The sequence below is a fragment of the Ovis aries genome, chromosome 15 (assembly GCF_016772045.2).
Source record: "Ovis aries strain OAR_USU_Benz2616 breed Rambouillet chromosome 15, ARS-UI_Ramb_v3.0, whole genome shotgun sequence".
Classification (NCBI taxonomy): domain Eukaryota; kingdom Metazoa; phylum Chordata; class Mammalia; order Artiodactyla; family Bovidae; genus Ovis; species Ovis aries.
In genome coordinates this window covers 5,013,031-5,035,100 of record NC_056068.1, presented here as the reverse complement: position 1 = coordinate 5,035,100, position 22,070 = coordinate 5,013,031, and the positions used below count along the sequence as shown (strand labels likewise).

Below are 22,070 nucleotides of genomic sequence, written 5' to 3'. Positions count from 1 at the left end.
TGGTGAGAACTGGTAGATACTGGTATGTTTTGCAGTAGAAATGATAGGGTTTGCTGACAGATTGTAATAAGTTATTAGGGGAAGTGAGGAGTTGATGATACCTGCCAGTCTGTTGGCTTGAGCTCCTGGAAAGACTGGAATACCTGTCAGTTGAAGGGAGACTATGAGAGGAAGATTTTGAGAAGAGAAGATGAAGCTTTCAGCTTTAGATCTATTAAATAAGAGGTGTGTCGGACATCTGAATTGGAAGATTGAAAAGTTCAGGGGAAAAGGTCAGGCATACAGGCAAAATTATGGGAATTATCAGAGTTTAAGTGGCATATAAAGCTTTGAGAACAAATACTACTGAAGGAGTGAATGTTGGCAGAAAGGGAAGAGATCCAAAGGCTGACCCCTGGGGCACTTTCGGCATTAAAAGGCTGAGATGAACAGGAACCAGCAAAGGATACTGAGAAGGAACCGCTAGGGAAATAGGAAACAGGAGTTGTGAGTACAAGTGAAGCCTGGAAACCAAGTGAAAACAGCATTCTGAAGGAGCAAGGAAGGATGAGCTGTGACACATGGAAGCCCATGAAGGCTGGAAACTGAGCATTGGGTTTAGCAACTTGTGTCCCTTAGTGACTTTAATGAAGCAGTTTCAGTTAGTAGTGGAAAAAAATACTGTATTGAAATGTGTTTTGGGAAGAATGAGAAGAGTGGAGAGTGAATATAGTCACCTCTTTTGAAGAATTTTGTTATAAAGTGGAAGATAAAATGGATCAGTAACTGCAGGAAGTGGGAATAAAATAGTTTTTTTTTCTTTAAAAAAATTTTTGTAAGATGGGCTAAACTGGAGCATGCTCATATGCCATTGGGAATGCAAGAAAGGAAACAAAACATGTATTTTATATGAAAGGGGCGAATTGGTAGAGCAATGTCCTTGGGTCTAGACACCATATGGGTCTACTACACACATGGAAGGATTGAGGACAAGCCTTTGCTTGGGCTTCCCTGTGGCTCAGCTGGTAAAGAATTTGCCTGCAATGCAGGAGACCTGGGTTGATCCCTGGGTTGGGAAGATCTCCTGGAGAAGGGAAAGGCTACCTACTCCAGTATTCTGGCCTGGAGAATTCCACGGACTGTATAGTCCATGGGGTCGCAAAGAGTCGGACACAACGGAGCGACTCTCACTTCACTTTGCTTGGAGAACGGAAGTGTCATCTGTAGCAACAGGAAAGGAAGCAGAGTACAGGGGTCTGGGTCCACGCAGGTGGGCAGGAGTAGCATTGGGAAGTTTTAGACACTTCTGGTTGTTTCTGTTTTCCAGGTGAAATCAGAACTAAGATTAATCACTTGAGAGAAAAGTTGAGGAAAGAGATTTTGGAATCTTGAAGAGATGTAAGAGGATGTGCAAAATAGTTTTGGAAGAAGGAAGGAGTGAAAGGCTTAGGAGAGTGGAGTATGACAGTAATAGCTAGATAGCATTACGGGTTCACATGAGGCTAGTGATGGTAAAGTTCAGCTGAGGCCATTCAGTATAGTTGTGTGCTTTTTCTCCAGTCACATGTGCACTCAGGGCTACAGACCTGCAATAGTGGTGACTTGCATTTAAGCAAGATTGGGGCTTTGCTTTGCTGCTTGAGTGTGTGCCAAAGAATGTTCAAACTACCACACAATTGCACTCATCTCACGTGCTAGCAAAGAAATGCTCAAAATTCCCCAGGTGAGGCTTCAACAGTACGTGAACCGTGAACTTCCAGATGTACCAGCTGGATTTAGAAAAGGCAGAGGAACCAGAGATCAAATTGCCAACATCTGCTGTATCATCAAAAAAGCAGGAGAGTTCCAGAAAAACATCTACTTCTTTTTACTGATTATGCCAAAGCCTTTGACTGTGTAGATCACAACAAGCTGTGGAAAATTCTTCAAGAGATGGGATTACCAGACCACCTGACTTCCCTCCTGAGAAATCTGTATGCAAGTCAGGAAGCAAAAGTTACAACTGGACATGGAACAACAGACTGGTTCCAAATAGGGAAAGGAATACATCAAGGCGGTATACTGTCACCCTGCTTATTTAACTTATATGCAGAGTACATTATGCAAAATACCAGGCTGGATGAAGCACAAGCTGGAATCAAGATTGCTGGGAGAAATATTAATGACCTCAGATATGCAGATGGCACCACCCTGATGGCAGAAAGTGAAGAGGAACTAAAGAGCCTCTTGATGAAAGTGAACTGCTACTGCTGCTGCTGCTAAGTTGCTTCAGTCGTGTCTGACTCTGTGCGACCCCATAGACGGCAGCCTACCAGGCTCCCCCGGGATTCTCCAGGCAAGAACACTAGGGTGGGTTGCCATTTCCTTCTCCAATGCATGAAAGTGAAAAGTGAAAGTGAAGTCGCTCAGTTGTCTCCGACTTTGTGACCCCATGGACTGCAGCCTACCAGGCTCCCCCGTCCCCTGGGATTCTCCAGGCAAGAACACTGGGGTGGGTTGCCATTTCCTTCTCCAATGCATGAAAGTGAAAAGTGAAAGTGAAGTCGCTCAGTTGTCTCCAACTTTGTGACACCATGGACTGCAGCCTACCAGGCTCCTCCATCCATGGGATTTTCCAGGCAAGAGTACTGGAGTGGGTTGCCATTGCCTTCTCTGGATGAAGGTGAAAGGAGAGTGAAAAACCTGGCTTAAAACTCAACATTCGAAAAGCTAAGTTCATGGCAAATAGTTGGGGAAACAATGGAAACCGTGAGAGACTTTATTTTTTGGGCTTCAAAATCACTGCAGGTGGTGACTCTAGCCATGAAATTAAAAGACACTTGCTCCTTGGAAGAAAACCTATGACCAACCTAGACAGCATATTAAAAAGCCATTACTTTGCCAACAAAGGCCTGTCTAGTCAAAGCTATGATTTTTCCAGTAGTCATGTGCCGGGCTCCACCCCCGGTGGATCCAGGGTAGCTTGAAGAGGGGACAGCGTCGGCGTCCTAGGAAAGAACTATTTAATTAGAAATATAAAGAGAGATTAGGAAAGAATAGTGTAGTAGGAAAATAAGTGGAGAAAAGAGGCTGAATAACTTGGTTTACGTGGAAAACCAATAAAACTCCAAGACAAGGAGTTTGCACCACCTATGTAGGCCCCAGGCGTCTTCCCGTTCTCCTGAAGGAGAGGAGACACAAAGGCCTCCCTGGTGAGATCTTAGAAGTCCCGGCAAAATTAGTAGGCTTGGCGAGCCTCCACGCTCCAGATGGGAATTCAGCCAGAAAAGAAGAGAACGAGCAAAGACCACACGGGGGAAACAAGTCTTTCCAGGAACTGGTCCATTTCTTTATTTTCCAGGTCCACTTTTATACTTTCAGTTATACATAGAGATAAATGTAAGAAACAGAGTAAGTAGGGTCAGCTGCTCCGACCCTTATCTAAAGACAGTGTTCTCAGCATATCTTTGTTCTTACAAAGGTCTTACATTTGTTTTACAATATCTTCTGGTCTGGAAACCGATTAACATTTTATGGCCTCACCTTTCTTTCTATTGATAAAGGTTAATTGATCAGAAAACTTGTTTCCCCTTAAGATCTATTTAGTCTAAGATAGTGATAAAGTTACATTTTTACATAGCAAGGACACAGTGATTTATAACAAAGAAAGAGGAGTACAGTGATCTATAACAAAAGAGAAAATTCGTTAACTCAAAAGTCTAGTATTGCTAACATAAAAATTACTATATTTCTTTTTCTGCATTCCAATTACATTGATTAACATACAAAAGGAATGAGCTGGTTAGACGGGAATGTAATGGTAAAAGAGGAGGATGTTTACAAGTGAGATTATGAAATGATTGCAGTTATTGTTAATGACAAGGTATTAGGATGTGACCATTTGACATGGTAGGGGAGAGTGGCTGGGAAAAAGGTGATAGATAATAGAAGGAGAAGAATTCAAGGAATTGAGAGGTCAAGATATTAGTAAGAATGAATAGTGTTAATATACTCATTCAATTCCAAAGTGCTGTTTAGATCTCCTGGGAGGTAGAGTGGAAGCAAAGTGGAATGTGGTTGAAAACAGGCAAGAAAACTTTCCTAACGTGGGATATTATTTAGGGATAGATTCTTTCCCACCCCTCCCAGCTTTATTGAGGTGTAATTGACACATAAAAATTGTATGTGTTTAAGGTGTACATCATGTTGTTTTTGTTAATTTTATGTTGTGAAATGATTAGCACAATCAAGCTATCCGAAAATACTCTGTCCTAAGGGATAATGGCAAAAACCTTGCTATGACTAGACAATAGTTTTTAGCATTATCAATTATGTTGATATCAATTATGAAGTTACTTTTATTTATTTTTCCTTATTTCTCATTTAAGAAATCTAAGAATCCTTCCTGTTCCTTTATGTCATGAAGGCATTTTATTAGTTTGATACCAAATAAAACATTTGATTTTATTACTTTGTGATTTTTAAATGGTATCTGTGATTATTTTCTAATTCAATCAAATTGTTAGTTTCTTCATTTCATAAATCTAATCATTTTTCAAGTGAGATATTGAAGCTTTTCCTGTGTGCTATTAATTTCCAGTCAATGGTTGATATATGTGTCAAAGCATCAACTAGGAAATGTTTTCCGAAGACTGATATACTGTTTTTTTTCCTTAGTCTGGAAGGAATCCTAGAAGAAAAGTCCAACTGATACTTTTTATGTGTTACGTTAAGTGTTTTTTTACATCTGATACTGGATTTACTTAAACATTTTTCATACTGAATTGAAGTTTAAAGAAATGCTCTTCTTGTTTTAGATACCTGAAATGTTGCTCAGTGAAATGGGTGGTGAAGAAAGATATAGTGACAAAAAAAGAAAAGAAGAAAAGAAAAAGAAATCAGGTAGTATTTTAATGAAATTGATTTTACCAGGCTTTTATTGATGAAATAATTGCCGTTTTCTAATGTCATAAGGTAAGCAGGGTCAGTAATGAAGAGCCTTCCATGTCATGTTACGGAAGGAATTTGGATTCTGACTTCTAAGTGATTTGGGATAATTGACAGGTTTTTGTTAGAGAGGTAACGAGAGTCTTGTTTTAGAAAGAAAAGTCTCTGCATCCACCTGTTTTTTCAGATATTAGAAATAGATTGGTATACAGAGAAACAGGGATTCTATAGACCAGTATATGGGTTGCCATTTCCTTCTCCAGTGTAGAAGGCTATTGCCTTCTAATCCAAGAGGAAGGAATGGACTTGGGTGGTATCAGGAGGTAATCTAAAGAGGATTTGGTTATATAATGGCTGCTGTATGCGAGGAAGAAGAAGGATGCAAGAATATTTCTCAGGGTTCTGCTTGGAAAAATTTATTAGTTGATTTTGTTCACTGGGGTAGAGAATACAAAGGGGAATAGGTTGAGACAACAAGAGAGAGAGAATGTATTTGGTCATGTATATGTTGGCTTCCCAGGTGGCTCAAGTAATAAAGAATCTGCCAGCCGGTGTATGTGATGTGGTTTGATCCCTCAGTCAGGAAGATCCCCTGGAGAGAAAATGGCAACCCACTCCAGTATTCTTACCTGGAAAATTCCATGGACAGAGGAGCCGGCGGGCTACTACTGTGCATGGGTTTGCAAAGAGTGGAACATGACTGAGCACACATGTGTATATTGAAGCCAACGAGAGCTTGTTCTTAATTTTTTGACTTTTGAAGCCCTGTTTCTTCCCATGTACATAGGAGGGAATAGGTGTTATTTGGTTTGGTGTATCTTTTCCACTCATACAGCTTTTAGTAAGCTTACTTTTAGACTACCTGTTACATAGTCCCAGTTAATTGACATGGGAAACTGTAGATTTATCTTTGTTGCAGCAATAAAACTTGTCAGGGCAAATACAGGGAAAGGTATATACATACAGTTGAAGTGTAGAGACCACTGGAAAAAATAATGCAAATTAATAAGAAAAATGGAAGCTATACATGGATACCTAGGAATACCTGTTCACCTTTAAGCAAATATATTAGCTCATAATTTCATTGCATAGAAAAGATATAGTTAAATGTATTTTCTGTAATTCTTAATGGACCATACTTACATTGTCATCTTTTTTTCCTCTTTCTAGTTGATCCTGATTTTCTAAAATCTTTTTTATTAATCCATGAGTCTTGTAAAGCATATGGTGCTACACCAAGCCGATATATGACCTTTTTACGTGTATATTCTGCCATTAGTAGCAGCAAGAAAGAGGAATTATTAAAAAGACAAAGTCATTTGCAGGTACATTATTGGTGATCTAAAATTATTTTATTTATGTGTAAGGGACAAGGATTATGTAAATCACATGCCATAAATACTGTACTGTATTAAGTTTCCTGGAAAACTGTCTCACCTATCTATATTGCCCATTAGCTTATAGTAATGGTTTTGTATTTTTTTTGGTTGAATAATTATTTCTTTACTTCACTATGCATGTTATTTGTGTGCTTTTGATAGCAGATTGTGCTGGTTTTAAATGTCTTTTTTACATGAACTTATTTTAGAAATCAAAAGTGCCTATTATTAATTAAAACATAATATATGATATTATGTTTTATAGTAGACTATATTTATAATTATATTTTATAAACATTCTTAAAAGTATATTTTATTATATTTGTTTCATTATTATGTATAATTTATTATATTCTGATTTATGTCACTTAGTACATTTGGAACTCTTTGTATTTCTGTAATTGTAGAGCTTCAGCTTAAGTGTGCTGTTAGAATGCTAACCTCAGATTCTGTCAGAGAGCATTCTGTCTCCAGAGTTCTTGCTTCTCTTTGTAAGGGTAGGAAACCAGGAGCATTAATTGACAGAGTTATCTTTATCCTTCTTTCTACTGATTTATTTTCATTTATATTAAGCCACTAACTGCACATGCTTTGAAAAGTTAATTTCCTGATTTAGTTCTCTATTGTATTTGAGGTAAATTTACTGAGTTATAGCTTTATTGGGTCAATGTCTTGTGTACGTTAGATGAAATGCTAATGTAAAGAACCAGCATGATGCCTGTCCTCTGTACTGGGTGCTCAGTAAATACTGTTTGAAGTGAAGTGAAGTGAAGTCGCTCAGTCGTGTCCGACTCTGCGACCCCATGGAGTGTAGCCTACCAGGCTCCTTGGTCCAAGGGATTTTCCATGCAAGAGTACTGGAGTGGGTTGCCATTTCCTTCTCCAGGGGATCTTCCCGACCCAGGGATCAAACCCAGGTCTCCCACATTGTAGGCAGAAGCTTTACCATCTGAGCCACCAAGTTTACATTCCCTTTTTTTGCCATTGCTATCTTTCTTCTGATTCGTTTTGTGGCAAAAATGCAATTGTATTGAAGAACAGAGAGAATAGTTTTCATGTTCATTCCTTGGATTATTGATGGACAGTGGAATAGAGTGTTAAAATGGCCAGACCAGGGTTACCCACCCACCCCCCGCCCAAAGAATAGCCTAAGCATTTGGAGTGATTGCTAACCAGCACCCTATGTAAGGCAGTCTCTTATAAAATAGTTGGATAATGGACAAACAAAACCAAGGCATGTCCAGTATAAAAAGAGTGGTCCCTGAGGTCCTTTTGTTCAATTAATGAGACTGAAGAATTAGAAAGGTTTACTGAATATTTTTCTTTCTGTTTTCTTTCCTGTCTAATGCAGTTGAGTAAAACCCCACTGGTTAAGCTAATTAATATATGTTAATGTATTCAGCTTTACTGTGATGCTTTAAGATCCATTTTCCTCTAAAGCCTTTGTGGAGTCTTTTTCTACATCTTAATGGGTAAAAAGTTGACTAAATTGTTATAATTAGCAATAAGAAAAAACCCAAGTTCACTTGCAGATGTGGTATTTGTACACATTTATATTTTTTTCATTCATTCTTATAGACTTTGTTTACCCTATGTATGTAAAATTCCTTTTCTTTTAATATTGTCAGTCTCTTCTATTAATGTAGGCTGGTGTATCCAAACTAAATGAAGCTAAAGCTCTTGTGGCTGAATTGAACAGAACAGCTGGAGAACAAAGTGTATTACTTAAAACTAAGCAAGACGAAGCAGATGCTGCTCTTCAAGAGATCACAGTATCAATGCAGGTAACATTTAGAGGAAGCACAGAGATGCAAACAACAGGAAGGCCATTTATACCTGGTTGTGGTTCAGTGTGAAAAATAATGATTTTACTTAAATGGATTTAAAAAGTATCGCTTGTCTATATTGAGTAGATTGATAGTGTTGTGTACTTGAACTTTTGGAAAGAGTGTATTATTTTCCCATATTGTTTAAAATCACAACTGTAGTCTCCTCAGTTGTTCATACACTAATTTATCTAAATCCTATAAATATAAAAGCATAAACATTTTGATTGGTATAGATTTGTCTGTAAATGCTTTAGCTTACCCTCTGTTAGTTAATATTTTCTTTTATTTTTCTTAATATTATCTTCTTCAGGCTTCAAGCCTGTTTTTGATATTCTTAGGATTTATAAAATGTCTATTTATTCTATTTATACTTTCATGATATTTTTAATATTTTGTATCTTCTTTTTACATTGCCTTTCTTTGGTTGAACCATCCCAAGGGAGATTTCTCTGCATTCTTTATTGCCAGGGTTTTCTTTTTTTTTTTTTAATAATTTTTTTATTGAAGGATAATTGCTTTACAGAATTTTGCTCTTTTCTGTCAAACCTCAACGTGAATCAGCCATAGGTACACATATATCCCCTCCCTTTTGAACCATCCCACCCCTCTAGGTAGATACAGAGCCCTGTTTTAAGTTTCCTGAGCCATAGAGCAAATTCCCATTGGCTATTTTACATGTGGAAATGTAAGTTTCCACGTTACTCTTGCCCTACATCTCACCCTCTCCTCCCCTCTCCCTGTGTCCATAAGTCTGTTCTCTATGTCTCCTTCTCCATTGCTGCCCTGTAAGTAAATTCTTCAGTACCATTTTTCTAGATTCCATATATATGTGTTTGGACTTCCTGGTGACTCAGACGGTAAAGTATCTGTCTACAATGTGGGAGACCCGGGTTCGATCCCTGGGTTGGGAAGATCCCCTGGAGAAGGAAATGGCAATCCACTCCAGTACTATTGCCTGGAAAATCCCATGGACAGAGGAGCCTGGTAGGCTGCAGTCCATGGGGTCGCAGAGTCGGACACGACTGAGCGACTTCACTCACTCATATATGTGTTAGAACACGATATTCATCTTTCTCTTTCTGACTCACTTCACTCTGTATAATAGGTTCTAGGTTCATTCACCTCATTAGAATTGGCTAAAATTGGTTCCTTTTTATGGCTGAATATTCCATTGTGTATATGTACCACAACTTCTTTATGCATTCATCTTTCGATGGGCATCTAGGTTGCTTCCATGTTCTAGCTATTGTAAATAGTGCTGCAAAGAACAATGGGATACATGTGTCTTTTTCAATTTGGTTTCCTCAGGGTGTATGCCTAGGAGTGGGATTGCTGGGTCATATGGTGGTTTTATTTCTGACTTTTTAAGGAATCTCCATACCATCTTCCATAGTGGCTGTATTAATTTGCATTCCCACCAACAATGCAAGAGCGTTCCCTTTTCTCCGCACCTTCTCCAGCATTTATTCTTTGTAGACTTTTTGATGATGGACATTCTGACTGGTGTGAGGTGGTATCTCATTGTAATTTTGATTTGCATTTCTTGAATAATGAGTCGTGTTAAGCATCTTTCCATTTGTCTGTTAGCCATCTGTATGTCTTCTTTGGAGAAATATGTTTAGGTCTTTTTCCCACTTTTTGATTGGGTTGTTTTTCTGGTATTGAGTTGTATGAGCTGCTTGTATATTTTGGAAATTAATCTTTTGTCAGTTGTTTCATTTGCTATTATTTTCTCTCAGCCTGAGAGTTGTCTTTTCACCTTGCTTATAGTTTTCTTTGCTGTGCAAAAGCTTTTAAGTTTAATGAGGTCCCATTTGTTTACTTTTGTTTTTATTTCCATTACTCTAGGAGGTGGGTCGTAGAGGATCTTGCTTTGATTTATGTCATCACATGTTCTGCCTATGTTTTCCTCTAAGAGTTTTATAGTTTCTGGTCTTACATTTAGGTCTTTAATCCATTTTGAGTTTATTTTTGTGAATGGTGTTAGGAAGTGTTTTAATTTCATTCTTTTACATGTAGCTATTCCATAGATCTATATTTCTGTTTCTGTTATACTGTATTGATGAATGTAGCTTTTTAGTATAATCTGAAGTCAGGAAGGTTGATTTCTCCAGCTCCATTATTTCTCAAGATTTCTTTGGCTATTCAGGATCTTTTGTGTTTTCATATGAAATATACAATTTTTTGTTTTTTTGGCATTTTGTGAAAAATGCCATTGGTAATTTGATAGGTATTGCATTGAATCTGTAGATAGCATTTGGTAGTATAATCATTTTCACAATATTGATTCTTCTTACCCAGGAACATGGAATATCTCTCCATCTGTTCTTGTCATCTTTGATTTCTTTCATCAGTGTCTTATAATTGTCTGTGTACATTTCTGTTGTCTCCTTGGGTGAGCTAATTCCTAGATATTTGTTTTTTGTTGTAATGGTGAATTGGATTGAGTCCTTAATTTCTCTTTCTGAGTTTTCATTGTTGGTATATAGAAATACAAGTGATTTCTGTGTATTGATTTTGTTTCCTGAAACACTGTGAAATTCATTGATTAGCTCTAGTAATTTTCTGATAGTATCTTTAGGGTTTTCTAGGTACAGTATCATGTCATCTGCAGACAGTGAAACCTTTACTTCTTCTTTTCTGATCTGGATTCCTCTTATTTCTTTTTCTCCTCTGATTGTTGTAGCTAGGACTTCCAGAACTATGTTGAATAATAGTGGTGAAAGTGGACACCCTTGTCTTGTTCCTGATTTTAGGAGGAATGCTTTCAGTTTGTCACCATTGAGAATAATGTTTGCTATAGGCTTATCCTATATGGCCTTTACTATGTTGAGGTAGGTTCCTTCTGTGCCCTTTTTTTGAAGAGTTTTAATCATAAATGGGTGCTGAATTTTGTCAAAGGCTTTTCTGCATCTGTTGAGACTATCATATGATTTTTATCATTCAATTTAATATGGTATATCACATTGATTGATTTGCATATATTGAAGAGTCCTTGCATCCCTGGAATAAACCCAACTTGATCATGGTGTATGACCTTTTTGATGTGTTGCTGAATTCTGTTTGCTAAACTTCTGCTGAGGATCTTTTTGATTCACCAGTGATATTGTCCTGAAGTTTTCTTTTTCTGTGTTGTCATTGTCTGGTTTTGGTATCAGGGTGATGGTGGCCTCATAGAATGAGTTCGAAAAGTATTCCTTTCTCTGCAGTTCTTTCAGAGTTTTAGAAGGATCGGCATTAGCTTGTCTCTAAATGTTTGATAGAATTCACCTGTGAAGCCATCTGTTCCTGGGCTTTTGTCTTTTGAGAGATATTTGATCACAGCTTCGATTTCAGTGCTTGTAATTCTGTTGTTCATAGTTTCTATTTCTTCCTGGTTCAATCTGGGAAGATTGAATTTTTCTAAGAATCTATCCATTTCTTCCAGGTTATCCATTTTATTGCCATGTATTTGTTCTCAGATATGCAGATGACACCACCCTTATGGCAGAAAGTGAAGAGGAACTAAAAGCCTCTTGATGAAAGTGAATAGGAGAGTGAAAAAGTTGGCTGAAAGCTCAACATTCGGAAAATGAAGATCATGGCCTCCGGTCCCATCACTTCATGGGAAATAGATGGGAAACAGTAGAAACAGTGTCAGACTTTATTTTTCTGGGCTCCAAAATCACTGCAGATGGTGACTGCAGCCATGAAATTAAAAAACGCTTACTCCTTGGAAGAAAAGTTATGACCAACCTAGATAGCATATTCAAAAGCAGAGATATTTCTTTGCTGACTAAGGTCTGCCTAGTCAAGGCTGTGGTTTTTCCAGTAGTCATGTATGGATGTGAGAGTTGGACTGTGAAGAAGGCTGAGCGCCGAAGAATTGATGCGTTTGAACTGTGGTGTTGGAGAAGATTCTTGAGAATCCCTTGGACTGCAAGGAGATCCAACCAGTCCATTCTCAAGGAGATGAGCCCTGGGATTTCTTTGGAAAAATGATCCTAAAGCTGAAACTCCAGTACTGTGGCCACCTCATGCGAAGAGTTGACTCGTTGGAAAAGACTCTGATGGTGGGAGGGATTGGGGGCAGGAGGAGAAGGGGACGACAGAGGATGAGATGGCTGGATGGCATCACTGACTCGATGGACGTGAGTTTGAGTGAACTCCGGGATTTGGTGATGGACAGGGAGACCTGGCATGCTGCGGTTCATGGGGTTGCAAAGAGTCAGACATGACTGAGTGACTGAACTCAACTGAACAGTGCCAATAAAATGGATAGCGATATCAGAGGGGAGCATAAAACAAGGAATAAAAAAGAAAAAATCCAGAAGCATCTACAGAACAATGAAAAGATAAGAGTAATAAATGTTTTTTTTGAGTCACTGCTGTCAGGGTCCTTTCCCTCCCTGGGACTCACAGTCCACCTCACCTCCCTAGAATGCCCTCCAACACTCTGCTGGTCTCTCGACCTGCTGTGGGGGCAGCTCAGATTCGAATCTGGTCCTACTTCTGTGTGTTCTTGTCTCCAATGTCCAGAGCTCTCATACTAGTGTGTTTTCTTTTGTGGGAGCTCTCAATGGCCTTTATATTTTCCATAGACAGAGTCTACCTATTTGTGTGGATTTAATCTGTAGCTTGTACAGCTGATGGGAAGGTTTTAGGTCTTATTCCTTAGCCACACTGCCCCTGGGTTTCAATTGTGGTTTTATTTCCACCTCTGCATGTGGGTCGTCCACTGGGGTTTGCTCCTGAGGCTGCCCTGGAGGACTTGGGTCTGCCCCAGTGAGGGCCAGGTGCAGAGGTGGTGCAGCTGCTTGGGTCGCAGGGGTTCTGGCAGCACCAGGTACTCAGAGAGTTGGTGGCTAGGGCAGCAGGAAATACAGTGCTCTAGAAGGGTATGGCAACCAATGCTGGCCAATACACTCCAGTATTCTTGCCTGGAGAACCCCCCTGACAGAGAAGCCTGGCAGGCCACAGTCTACAGCGTTGCAGAGTTGGACAGGACCGAAGTGACCCTGCATGCATAGATGCAAGACTTTTTTGCCTATGGCAGCTCTGCCCCAGTGAGGGTTGAACGTGAAGTTGGCACAGCTGCCTGGCCTGTGGGGACCCTGGCAGCGCCAAGTGTTCAAAGACATGGGCTGCCTCAGCTGCAGGAGTTATGGCCCACCTCAGCTGCAGGAGTTATGGCCCTGTCAGAGTCTTTTTTTGAGCTTCTTGTAGCTGGCGATTAGAAGGCCTCTTTGGCCTGTCTTTCTCTGTAGCTCTGCCTGTTCAGGCACTTAGAAGTCCTCCTTGCCTGGGGACCTTCTCTGTTTTTCAGGGCATCAGACACATAGCAGAGAAGGCAATGGCAACCCACTCCAGTACTCTTGCCTGGAAAATCCCATTGACTGGGGAGCCTGGTAGGCTGCAGTCCATGGGGTCGCTAAGAGTTGGGCACGACTGAGTGACTTCACTTTCACTTTTCACTTTTATGCATTGGAGAAGGAAATGGCAACCCACTCCAGTGCTTTTGCCTGGAGAATCCCAGGGACAGAGGAGCCTAGTGGGCTGCTGTCTATGGGGTCTCACAGAGTCGGACACAACTGAAGCGACTTAGCAGCAGCAGCAGCAGTAGCCGGCACATAGAGGGGCCCCCTTGGCTAGGGTACTACTCTGTAGATTGACAGGTCAGACACTTAAAGGAGCACCCTGTGTGGGGTCCCACTGTGTAGTTCATGGTGTCAGGCGTTTGGTGGGCCAGCCTCTCTACTGTTCAGCTGCTGATACTGGCGTGTCAGGGGAGAGAGGCTAGGGTGATGGCTCCACCCCATATATGTGACTCAGCATATCTCCTTGCTTCCGTGGCTGCCTGGCTTTCCTCCACGGGCATTTCCCACCACAGTCTCCTCCCTCACATTTTCTTGATCCGTCTCTCTTTAGTCAACAGCAGCCCTCACCCTGGGATTGCTCCACAATCCCTAAGCTCCAGGTCCTAGCTGTTGCTCCTTCCAGGGGACCTGTGTCCCTGTCCAGGGATGTATGGCTGTGGTAAGGACTATCTGATTCTCATTCCATCTAGGCTGCCGCAGATCAGCTGCTTCACTCTCAGCCTTAAATGTTTCTCCTCTAACCCAGTCAGTTGCCCCGATGTGGGGATCAGACCCCAGCTTCAGTTCCTTCACTGCAGAGGGCAGGTCCAGTCCTGTTTTCCTCCCTAGTTCCTTCATCCTACTGAGTTCTGCGTGGTTCTATGTATTCTCTTCCGCTGGTTGGGTACTCTTGTCCATTCTCAGCCTGTGTTCTGCATGCACTTCTGTGTCTGAAGGTGTGTTCGTGATGTTTCCGTGGAGAGAGACATACTCCACGTCCACCTACTCCTCTGCCATCTTGTTCTCCCTTGCCAGGATATCCTTTCACATTTGCCTACCTTTTCTGTGTGCTTCGGCCCATTACCTTGCTTTTTGGTACTGATTACTTACTGCCACTAAGTCCATAATTTTTTGTCCTTTAGCCCTATTCCTCCTCTGAGCTTCAGACTTACATAATCAGTAATCTGTTAGATAGGTCTTCTTGAAAGTCCTGTAAGCCTTACAATTCAAAACAGTTCAAAACTAAACTCATTATTTCCTTTCCTGTATTCCTTTTCTTAGTTATGGCACTACAATATAGCTAATTGTTCAAAACAGAATTTATAACTTGTGTTAGACTTCTGTTCCCTTAACCCATGCATCTAAAGGATCCTTAAATTCTGTTGGTTTTACACCCATGATTGTGTCTTAAATATGTTTCACCATCTCCATGTGGGTGATCTTAACCTTACTTCAAGTCTAATGCCTCTTTTATTTAAATTAATTTCAGGGTTTTTCAGACTAGAGTATATATCTCAGTAAAAGTAAATGACACTTTTAGAAAGTCTTAATATATAAAGACTTACTATAAATCTACAGTAGTCAAGGTAGGGTAACACTGGTGTGGTAAGCATAGTGTTTATCAGAACACTATGGAATCCAGAAACAGACTCAAACATACGTGGTCAATTAATTTCATACAATGATATTATTTAAATGTGGAAAGGAATATTCTTCTAAGAAGTGGTACTGGAATATTTAGATATCTATGAAGAGAGGAAAAAAACCTCAGACATATGAAAAATAACTTGACATGAAACATAGACCTAAATGTACAGCATAAAATTATAAAACTTCAGAAGAAAATTAGGGAGAAAATGTCTATGATGTTGGGTAAAGCAGGGATTTCTTAGATATAATACCAAAGAAGAAGAGGAAAATAAATGACAAATTGGACCTCATAGAAATTAAAAAAGAAAATGAAAAGGCAGGTCACAGACTGTGAGAAAATATTGACAAATGTGTATTTGATTTAAAAAAAAACTTGTTTCCAACATGTACAGAAATGATTACAACTCAATATTAATAAAACTAACAATTCAGTTTGCAAATAGGCAAAAGATTTGCACTGGCCTTTAATGAAAAAAGACTTATATAAAGGGGTCATACATTTCACAAATACATGAAAAGATACTCAACATCATTAATTAGCAAATAAATGTGATGCCCTTGTTTTTCGTCTGAAAATCTTGTTCTCAACCTTAGCTTTGTAGTCCTTGTCCTGGTGATTCCAAATCCTGAGCTTCTTTGACTTAATTTCTTAGACGAATAACCATTTTTCCCCTGACTTCTGATAGTTGGGAAGGGAAGTGGTAATATGACTCCATAAAGTGCCTATTTAAAAATGTGTTCTAAATATTCTGTGAAGACTTCCGAAGCCTCTGCTGTTTTATGGTTTTCCTCAGCCCCCTGTAGCGTTCTCTCCTGGAGCCTTGTGGCTTGCCTCCTTCTCTGCCTGGTCTCAGTTGCTGTCCTGCAATCCTTCTTTACCATCTTGGTCTACTGCCTCATGTCTGGAGCTTGGCCCTAGAAGCTTCTGGAGAAAGGGTACATGGAAGATAAGTTTTGAGATCTCAAGTATATGAACGTTCTGCTGTGTTCTTGGTTGGTTGGTTGTGTGATAGGAATAGTATTCTAGGGTGGAATATTTATGTTTTCTTCATGAGTTTGAGGGCATTGTTCCATTTTCTCTTAGCTTCCATTGTTGGTGATTAAAGCACTGTTTTAATTTCTGATCTGTGTTTGGATAACCTGTTTGGTTTTTTTTCCCCCACTCTTGTAATCATTTAGATCTTGGTTTTCATTGTTTTAAAGTTACAGTGATTTGCTTTGGTTTAGGTTTGTTTTCATCCGCTGTGTCCAGTATGAGTTCTTACTACCTAGAAATTTGCCTCCTTCAGTTTTGGGAAATTTCCTTAAATTATTTTATTGATAATTCCTTTTCCTTTATTTCTCTGTTCTTGCGTTTTAGAATTCTTATTTGGGCTTTGGGCTTACTAGTCTGGTTCTCTAACTTTCTTATATTTTCTCACTTTATATTTGTTCTGCTTTTTTCAAAATTTCCTAGTTTGTCTTTTAACCCTCCTATTCAGTGTTTCACCTTTATCATATTGTTTCTCAGAAGATGTAAAACAATCTCTAGGTGTTTCCTTTTGGCTGTAGTGCCTGCTGTGGTATTTCATTTGTTGCAGCATCTACAACTAGCTCTCAGAGGGAATTTAATGAAGTTTTCTTTTTCTTGAACATGCTTCATTATTATTTTTTCTTACATGATTCTTTGTACTTAGTTAAAGAATAATTCTTTGCACCAAAGCTTTATGAGCATGGAAAGGAAGTTTATTGTCTGTAAATTTCACAAGAGAGTTATCTGGGCTGAACTGAGGGTGGCATAAGCAAAAGATTTCACCTGTCATGTCAAAATTAATTCATTGGCAGATGGAAAATCTTCAGAAGCAATAGTATTTTCAGATAACCGATGATTATGTTCACATTCGGTGTTTACAATATACATTTATGGACTACCTGGCCTGGAAGTAACAGATCAGAAAATCATTTTAATTTTTATACTGTGAAACTTTAGCATACTTTTTCTCAAGGAATTTTAGAAACAAAATAATATAAATACTTATCTGAAGCAGCTAGTCATTTTTATTGTAAAAATATCTATCAAATATTGTTTTTTTCTGCAGGAAGTTGAAAGCTTTGTTTCATATTCTTCTAACTTCTGTTGTTGCAGTTGGAACACTTTTGGGTTACTTACCTTTTAACTAGTAATTTGAAAAACAGTAAAAAAAAACCCATAAAAGATAATATCATTGATATCTGTATATTAACAAAGGAAAATATTCAGTACTCTGTGAGCCTGTGCACTTCCACACTAGTGAATATTATTGAGATACATAGTGTACTGTGCTACTCTTTTCTCTGGGCTGTTCTGGGAAGAGAGATTTCTAAGACTGTAGCTACCTAGATTACCTAGATTAGACCTAGAAAAATAACTCTGCATCTTGTATTATAAGTTAATAATTTTGCTCAGTGATAAATAGACGACAGTTCTGTTTGTTATTTTATACATAAGTATGTTCAAGCTGGTTTTAGAAAAGGCAGAAGAACCAGAGATCAAATTGCCAACATCTGCTGGATCATCAAGAATGCACGAGAGTTCCAGAAAAACATCTATTTCTGCTTTGTTGACTATGCCAAAGCCTTTGACTGTGTGGATCACAAAAAACTGTGGAAAACTTTGAAAGAGATGGGAATACCAGACTACCTGACCTGCCTCTTGAGAAATCTGTATGCAGGTCAGGAAGCAACAAAACTGGACATGGAACAACAGACTGGTTCCAAATAGGAAAAGGAGTGTGTCAAGGCTGTGTATTGTCACCCTGCTTATTTAACTTATATGCAGAGTCCATCATGAGAAACACTGGGCTGGAAGAAGCACAAGCTGGAATCGAGATTGCTGGGAGAAATATCAATAACCTCAAATATGCAGATGACACCACCCTTATGGCAGAAAGTGAAGGGGAACTAAGTAGCCTCTTGATGAAAGTGAAAGAGGAGAGTGAAAAAGTTGGCTTAAAGCTCAACATTCAGAAAACTAAGATTATGGCATCTGGTCCCATCACTTCATGGGAAATAGTTGGGGAAACAGTGGAAACATTGAGAGACTATTTTTTCTGGGCTCCAAGATTACTGCAGATGGTGACTGCAGCCATGAAATTAAAAGACGCTCCTTGGAAGAAAAGCTATGACCAATCTAGACAGCATATTAAAAAGCAGAGACATTCCTTTGCTAACAAAGGTCCGTCTAGACAAGGCTGTGGTTTTTCCAGTAGTCATGTATGGATGTGAGAGTTGGATTATAAAGAAAGCTGAGGGCTGAAGAATTGATGCTTTTGAATTGTGGTGTTGGAGAAGACTCTTGAGAGTCCCTTGGACTGCAAGGAGATCCAACCAATCCATTCTGAAGGAGATCAGTCCTATGTGTTCATTGGAAGGACTGATGTTGAAGCTGAAACTCTAGTACTTTGGCCACCTCATGCGAAGAGTTGACTCATTGGAAAAGACTCTGATGCTGGGAGGGATTGGGGGCAGGAGGAGAAGGGAATGACAGAGGATGAGATGGTTGGATGTCATCACCGACTCAGTGGTCATGGGTTTGGGTAGACTCCGGGAGTTGGTGATGGACAGGGAGGCTTGGTGTGCTGCGGTTCGTGGGGTTGCAAAGAGTGGGACATGAGTGAGCAACTAAACTGAACTGAACTGATGGCATAGAGAGACAAATACTGAATTGTGCAACTTCTTGTTTTTTTCTCTTGATTTTAATTTTTTTGACACCAAAAGGCCTTTTGTATTGAGATGTAGCCAGTTAACAGTGTTGTAGTTTGAGGTGAACAGCAAAGGCACTCAGCCATACATATACATGGCGTCCATTCTCCCATCCAGGCTGGCGTTGAGCAGTGTTCCATGTGCTTACACTAGGTCCTTTTGGTTTTCCAGTTTAAATATAGCAGTGTATCATGATCTTTCCAGAGTCCCTGTCTGTCCCTCTCCGCCTCATTCATAAGTTCACCAAACTGTGTGACTTTTAAAGCCTGCTGCTCCAGGTTTGCGACATAAGGAAAGAACACACATATTAAATGCTGTACATATTCAGAATAGTTGTAACTTATAGTTGGAAAAGTAAGTTAATAAAATGTGAAGCACGTGAGTAGGGCCTTTAGGGAATGTTTTGATACTGTGGAGTTTGAGAAAAGAACTTTCCCCTTTGAGGACTGGTAGCAGAGATACACAGGTAGAAACACTTGTGGAATGTAGACTATTTTAATTGAGTTCATGTGTCAGGTGCCTGAGGGATATGGTAATAGGACGCAAGGCATTAGTTTTGTTGTTGTTGCCAGCTTAAACAGCAAATTTGTTTCTTTCAGTTCAGGTAGAGAGAGAGGGAGGGGACTCTGGTCTCTTTTTGATTTAATTGAGATCTAATTGACTCACACCCCTTTATTAGTTTCAAGTGTACAAGATAATGATTCTGTTTATGTATGTAATGTGATATATTTGTCTCAATAGGTGTAGAAAGGACACCAAACATTAGTCTTAAAACTCCTTGGATGATTATAATATGGTTGAGAATTTCTGTTATTAGAACTTTGGAAGATTTCTTGACAGATTTCCTCCTTGGTTTTTTGATAGTATAAATAAATACAAACATTCATAATGTTTAAGCATGTTTATATATGTGGGACTCTTGATTTTTGAATATATGAGTAAAAACATCATGTGTTATTAATATATCATTGTGTTCTTTTAATCTTAACTAATTTTTGTTCATATATTTGCATATTATTGTATAATAATTTCAATTAGTTTTTGTCTAAAATATAGAAACAAAGTTTTAGAATACTATAGCTTGTCTCTAAGAATTATTACTATTCTACTATTAGAGTTAGAGAAGACTTCTATTTTTAGTTTTCTTGTTTATGAAATGAGCATAATAGTATTTCTCTGGGGTTGTTACAAGTGTTAAATGTATATTATTATGATCATTTTCTAAATTACGCATTTCTGACAGTTTGATTTTTATATAGTAAACATTTATTGCTTTGCTATTCAGAAAAATTAAAGCATATTTCCTAATAGAAATATAGAGTAAATTATAAATGATATAAATTACTATAAATTATAGCATCAGTTTCCTAGGCATGTTAGAAACTCTCATGTCAATTAATATTAGAAAAGCATTTAATAGTGCTGTTAAAATAACATTTTTGGTATTATGCTTTTAAATGTTGAGTGCATTAAAATCAATTGGAATACTGCTTAAATATTCCTATAGGATGCTAGTGAGCAGAAGACAGAACTTGAAAGACTGAAGCACAAAATAGCGGAAGAAGTCATTAAAATTGAAGAAAGGAAGAACAAAATTGATGATGAATTGAAAGAAGTACAGGTAAGATAAAAATAGGAAACACTGTAAGAGCCATTTATAGTTTTGATTTTCAACTTTACATTGGAGTTTAAACATTATTTTCATAAGTTATTTCCTAATAGTATTACCAGTGTGGCTTTCACTTAATACTGTTTATAAAAGAGAAATAGGAAGGAAAGTCTGCTATGAGAAGTAACCAAATTAGCTAATGGTTGCTAAAAATAATCTTTGTTTTCCATGAATCATATTGTTTACACTGTAAGAAGAAGAAATATTTTGCAGATAAATTAAGACAAACTCTTAGGCTTTTTTTCTTTTTTCCCCTTGAGGCTTGATTAAATAAGCAAGCAAGTATTAGAAAAGAAAGGACCTCTTGAAAATGGCAGATTGTCTCAAAAAAGATTAGATTTTCCAAATTAGACTGTGGAAGTTATGGTGCCAGAAACTCTAGCTTTCCCCACTTGAACATTCTGTACTTTGTGTGTTTTAGAGCATTTTTATATTGGAAGAGAAAGGGTATTAATAACTAGTTGTTTTAAATAAAATGACAATATTAGATAATTTGTAAAGAGTTAGCATATTTCCATATATATTTTTTGAATGTTTAAATACCGTTTTTGTTTTCTAGCCTCTAGTCAATGAAGCTAAACTAGCAGTCGGAAACATTAAGCCAGAATCTCTTTCAGAAATCCGTTCCCTGCGTATGCCTCCTGATGTAATCAGAGACATTCTTGAAGGCGTTTTGAGATTAATGGGTATCTTTGACACATCTTGGGTGAGCATGAAAAGGTAAGTTTTTGAATTTGTGAAAAATGTTATTTCATGAGTAAATTATACATTGTTTCATATTTTTATAATTTCTTATATTGTTTCTCAAACTGAACTTCATCTAAGTAGGGGTTACACACTTTCCCCTAATATTTCAGGATGGTCTATGTAGTCATATTTCAAGAACTATATTTTTCTTCCTCTATAAGTGATTGTTAAAAGTGTCAAAGGAGAAGACGAATGCCTTAAAGTGTTTAAGAACATCTTAATAAACATAAATATTGATTTAGTCTTTACATGGTGCAGAGTAATGTATTTACTGTGGTGTGCTGATGGAGAAAATATAGTCACTGTTCTCAAAGAGTTTTTCACTCTTGGCAGAGGCAGAGAGATACAGAGAGCAAGTGAGAGCTCCATGAAAATATAAAAGGGATGTAAACTAGAGGAGAAAAGGCTGACTGTTAACTCAGTATATAATGTGGAACATTCAGTTTCACAGTATAGCAATGGCATTATAGTTTGTGCTGGTATTCATTCTGATAGCAGAGTTCTTTTTCAATCTGAAATGGGGGAGGAGATTTAAAATTGAGAGAGCACTTAAAATATCTTTCTTATAAAGGAGTCAGAATATTTTCTTGCATATCTTATAATGTGTTAGTTACTCAGGAGTTCACATAAAGGGATGTGGATGGAGTTCAGTGTTATAATTCCTTAATTGTATTGCTTCAGTGTATTCACAGAACCTTAGTAAAGCTGTTGTGCATCTTTCTGGAGCTCCTTGTCTATAAAAAACGATGAAGAAATGTTACTTTAGAAACTTAAGTACTTTAAAAGTACTCTATTGGTTAACTAATAGATTGAAAGTATTGTATATACCACTCTG

The 22,070-nt window shown here is 38.3% G+C and overlaps 1 protein-coding gene across 2 annotated transcripts in view; it reads left to right on the top strand.

The window, feature by feature from the left end:
• Positions 1–22,070, top strand: part of DYNC2H1 (dynein cytoplasmic 2 heavy chain 1) — a 388,746-nt gene that overhangs the window by 126,722 nt on the left and 239,954 nt on the right. For both annotated transcript variants that reach the window (XM_060399635.1, XM_004015967.6), the window contains exons 53-57: positions 4,776–4,860; positions 6,076–6,230; positions 7,931–8,068; positions 20,327–20,440; positions 21,048–21,208. In XM_060399635.1, coding sequence (XP_060255618.1) covers positions 4,776–4,860; positions 6,076–6,230; positions 7,931–8,068; positions 20,327–20,440; positions 21,048–21,208 — 653 coding nt within the window. The remainder of the gene's footprint in view (positions 1–4,775; positions 4,861–6,075; positions 6,231–7,930; positions 8,069–20,326; positions 20,441–21,047; positions 21,209–22,070) is intronic.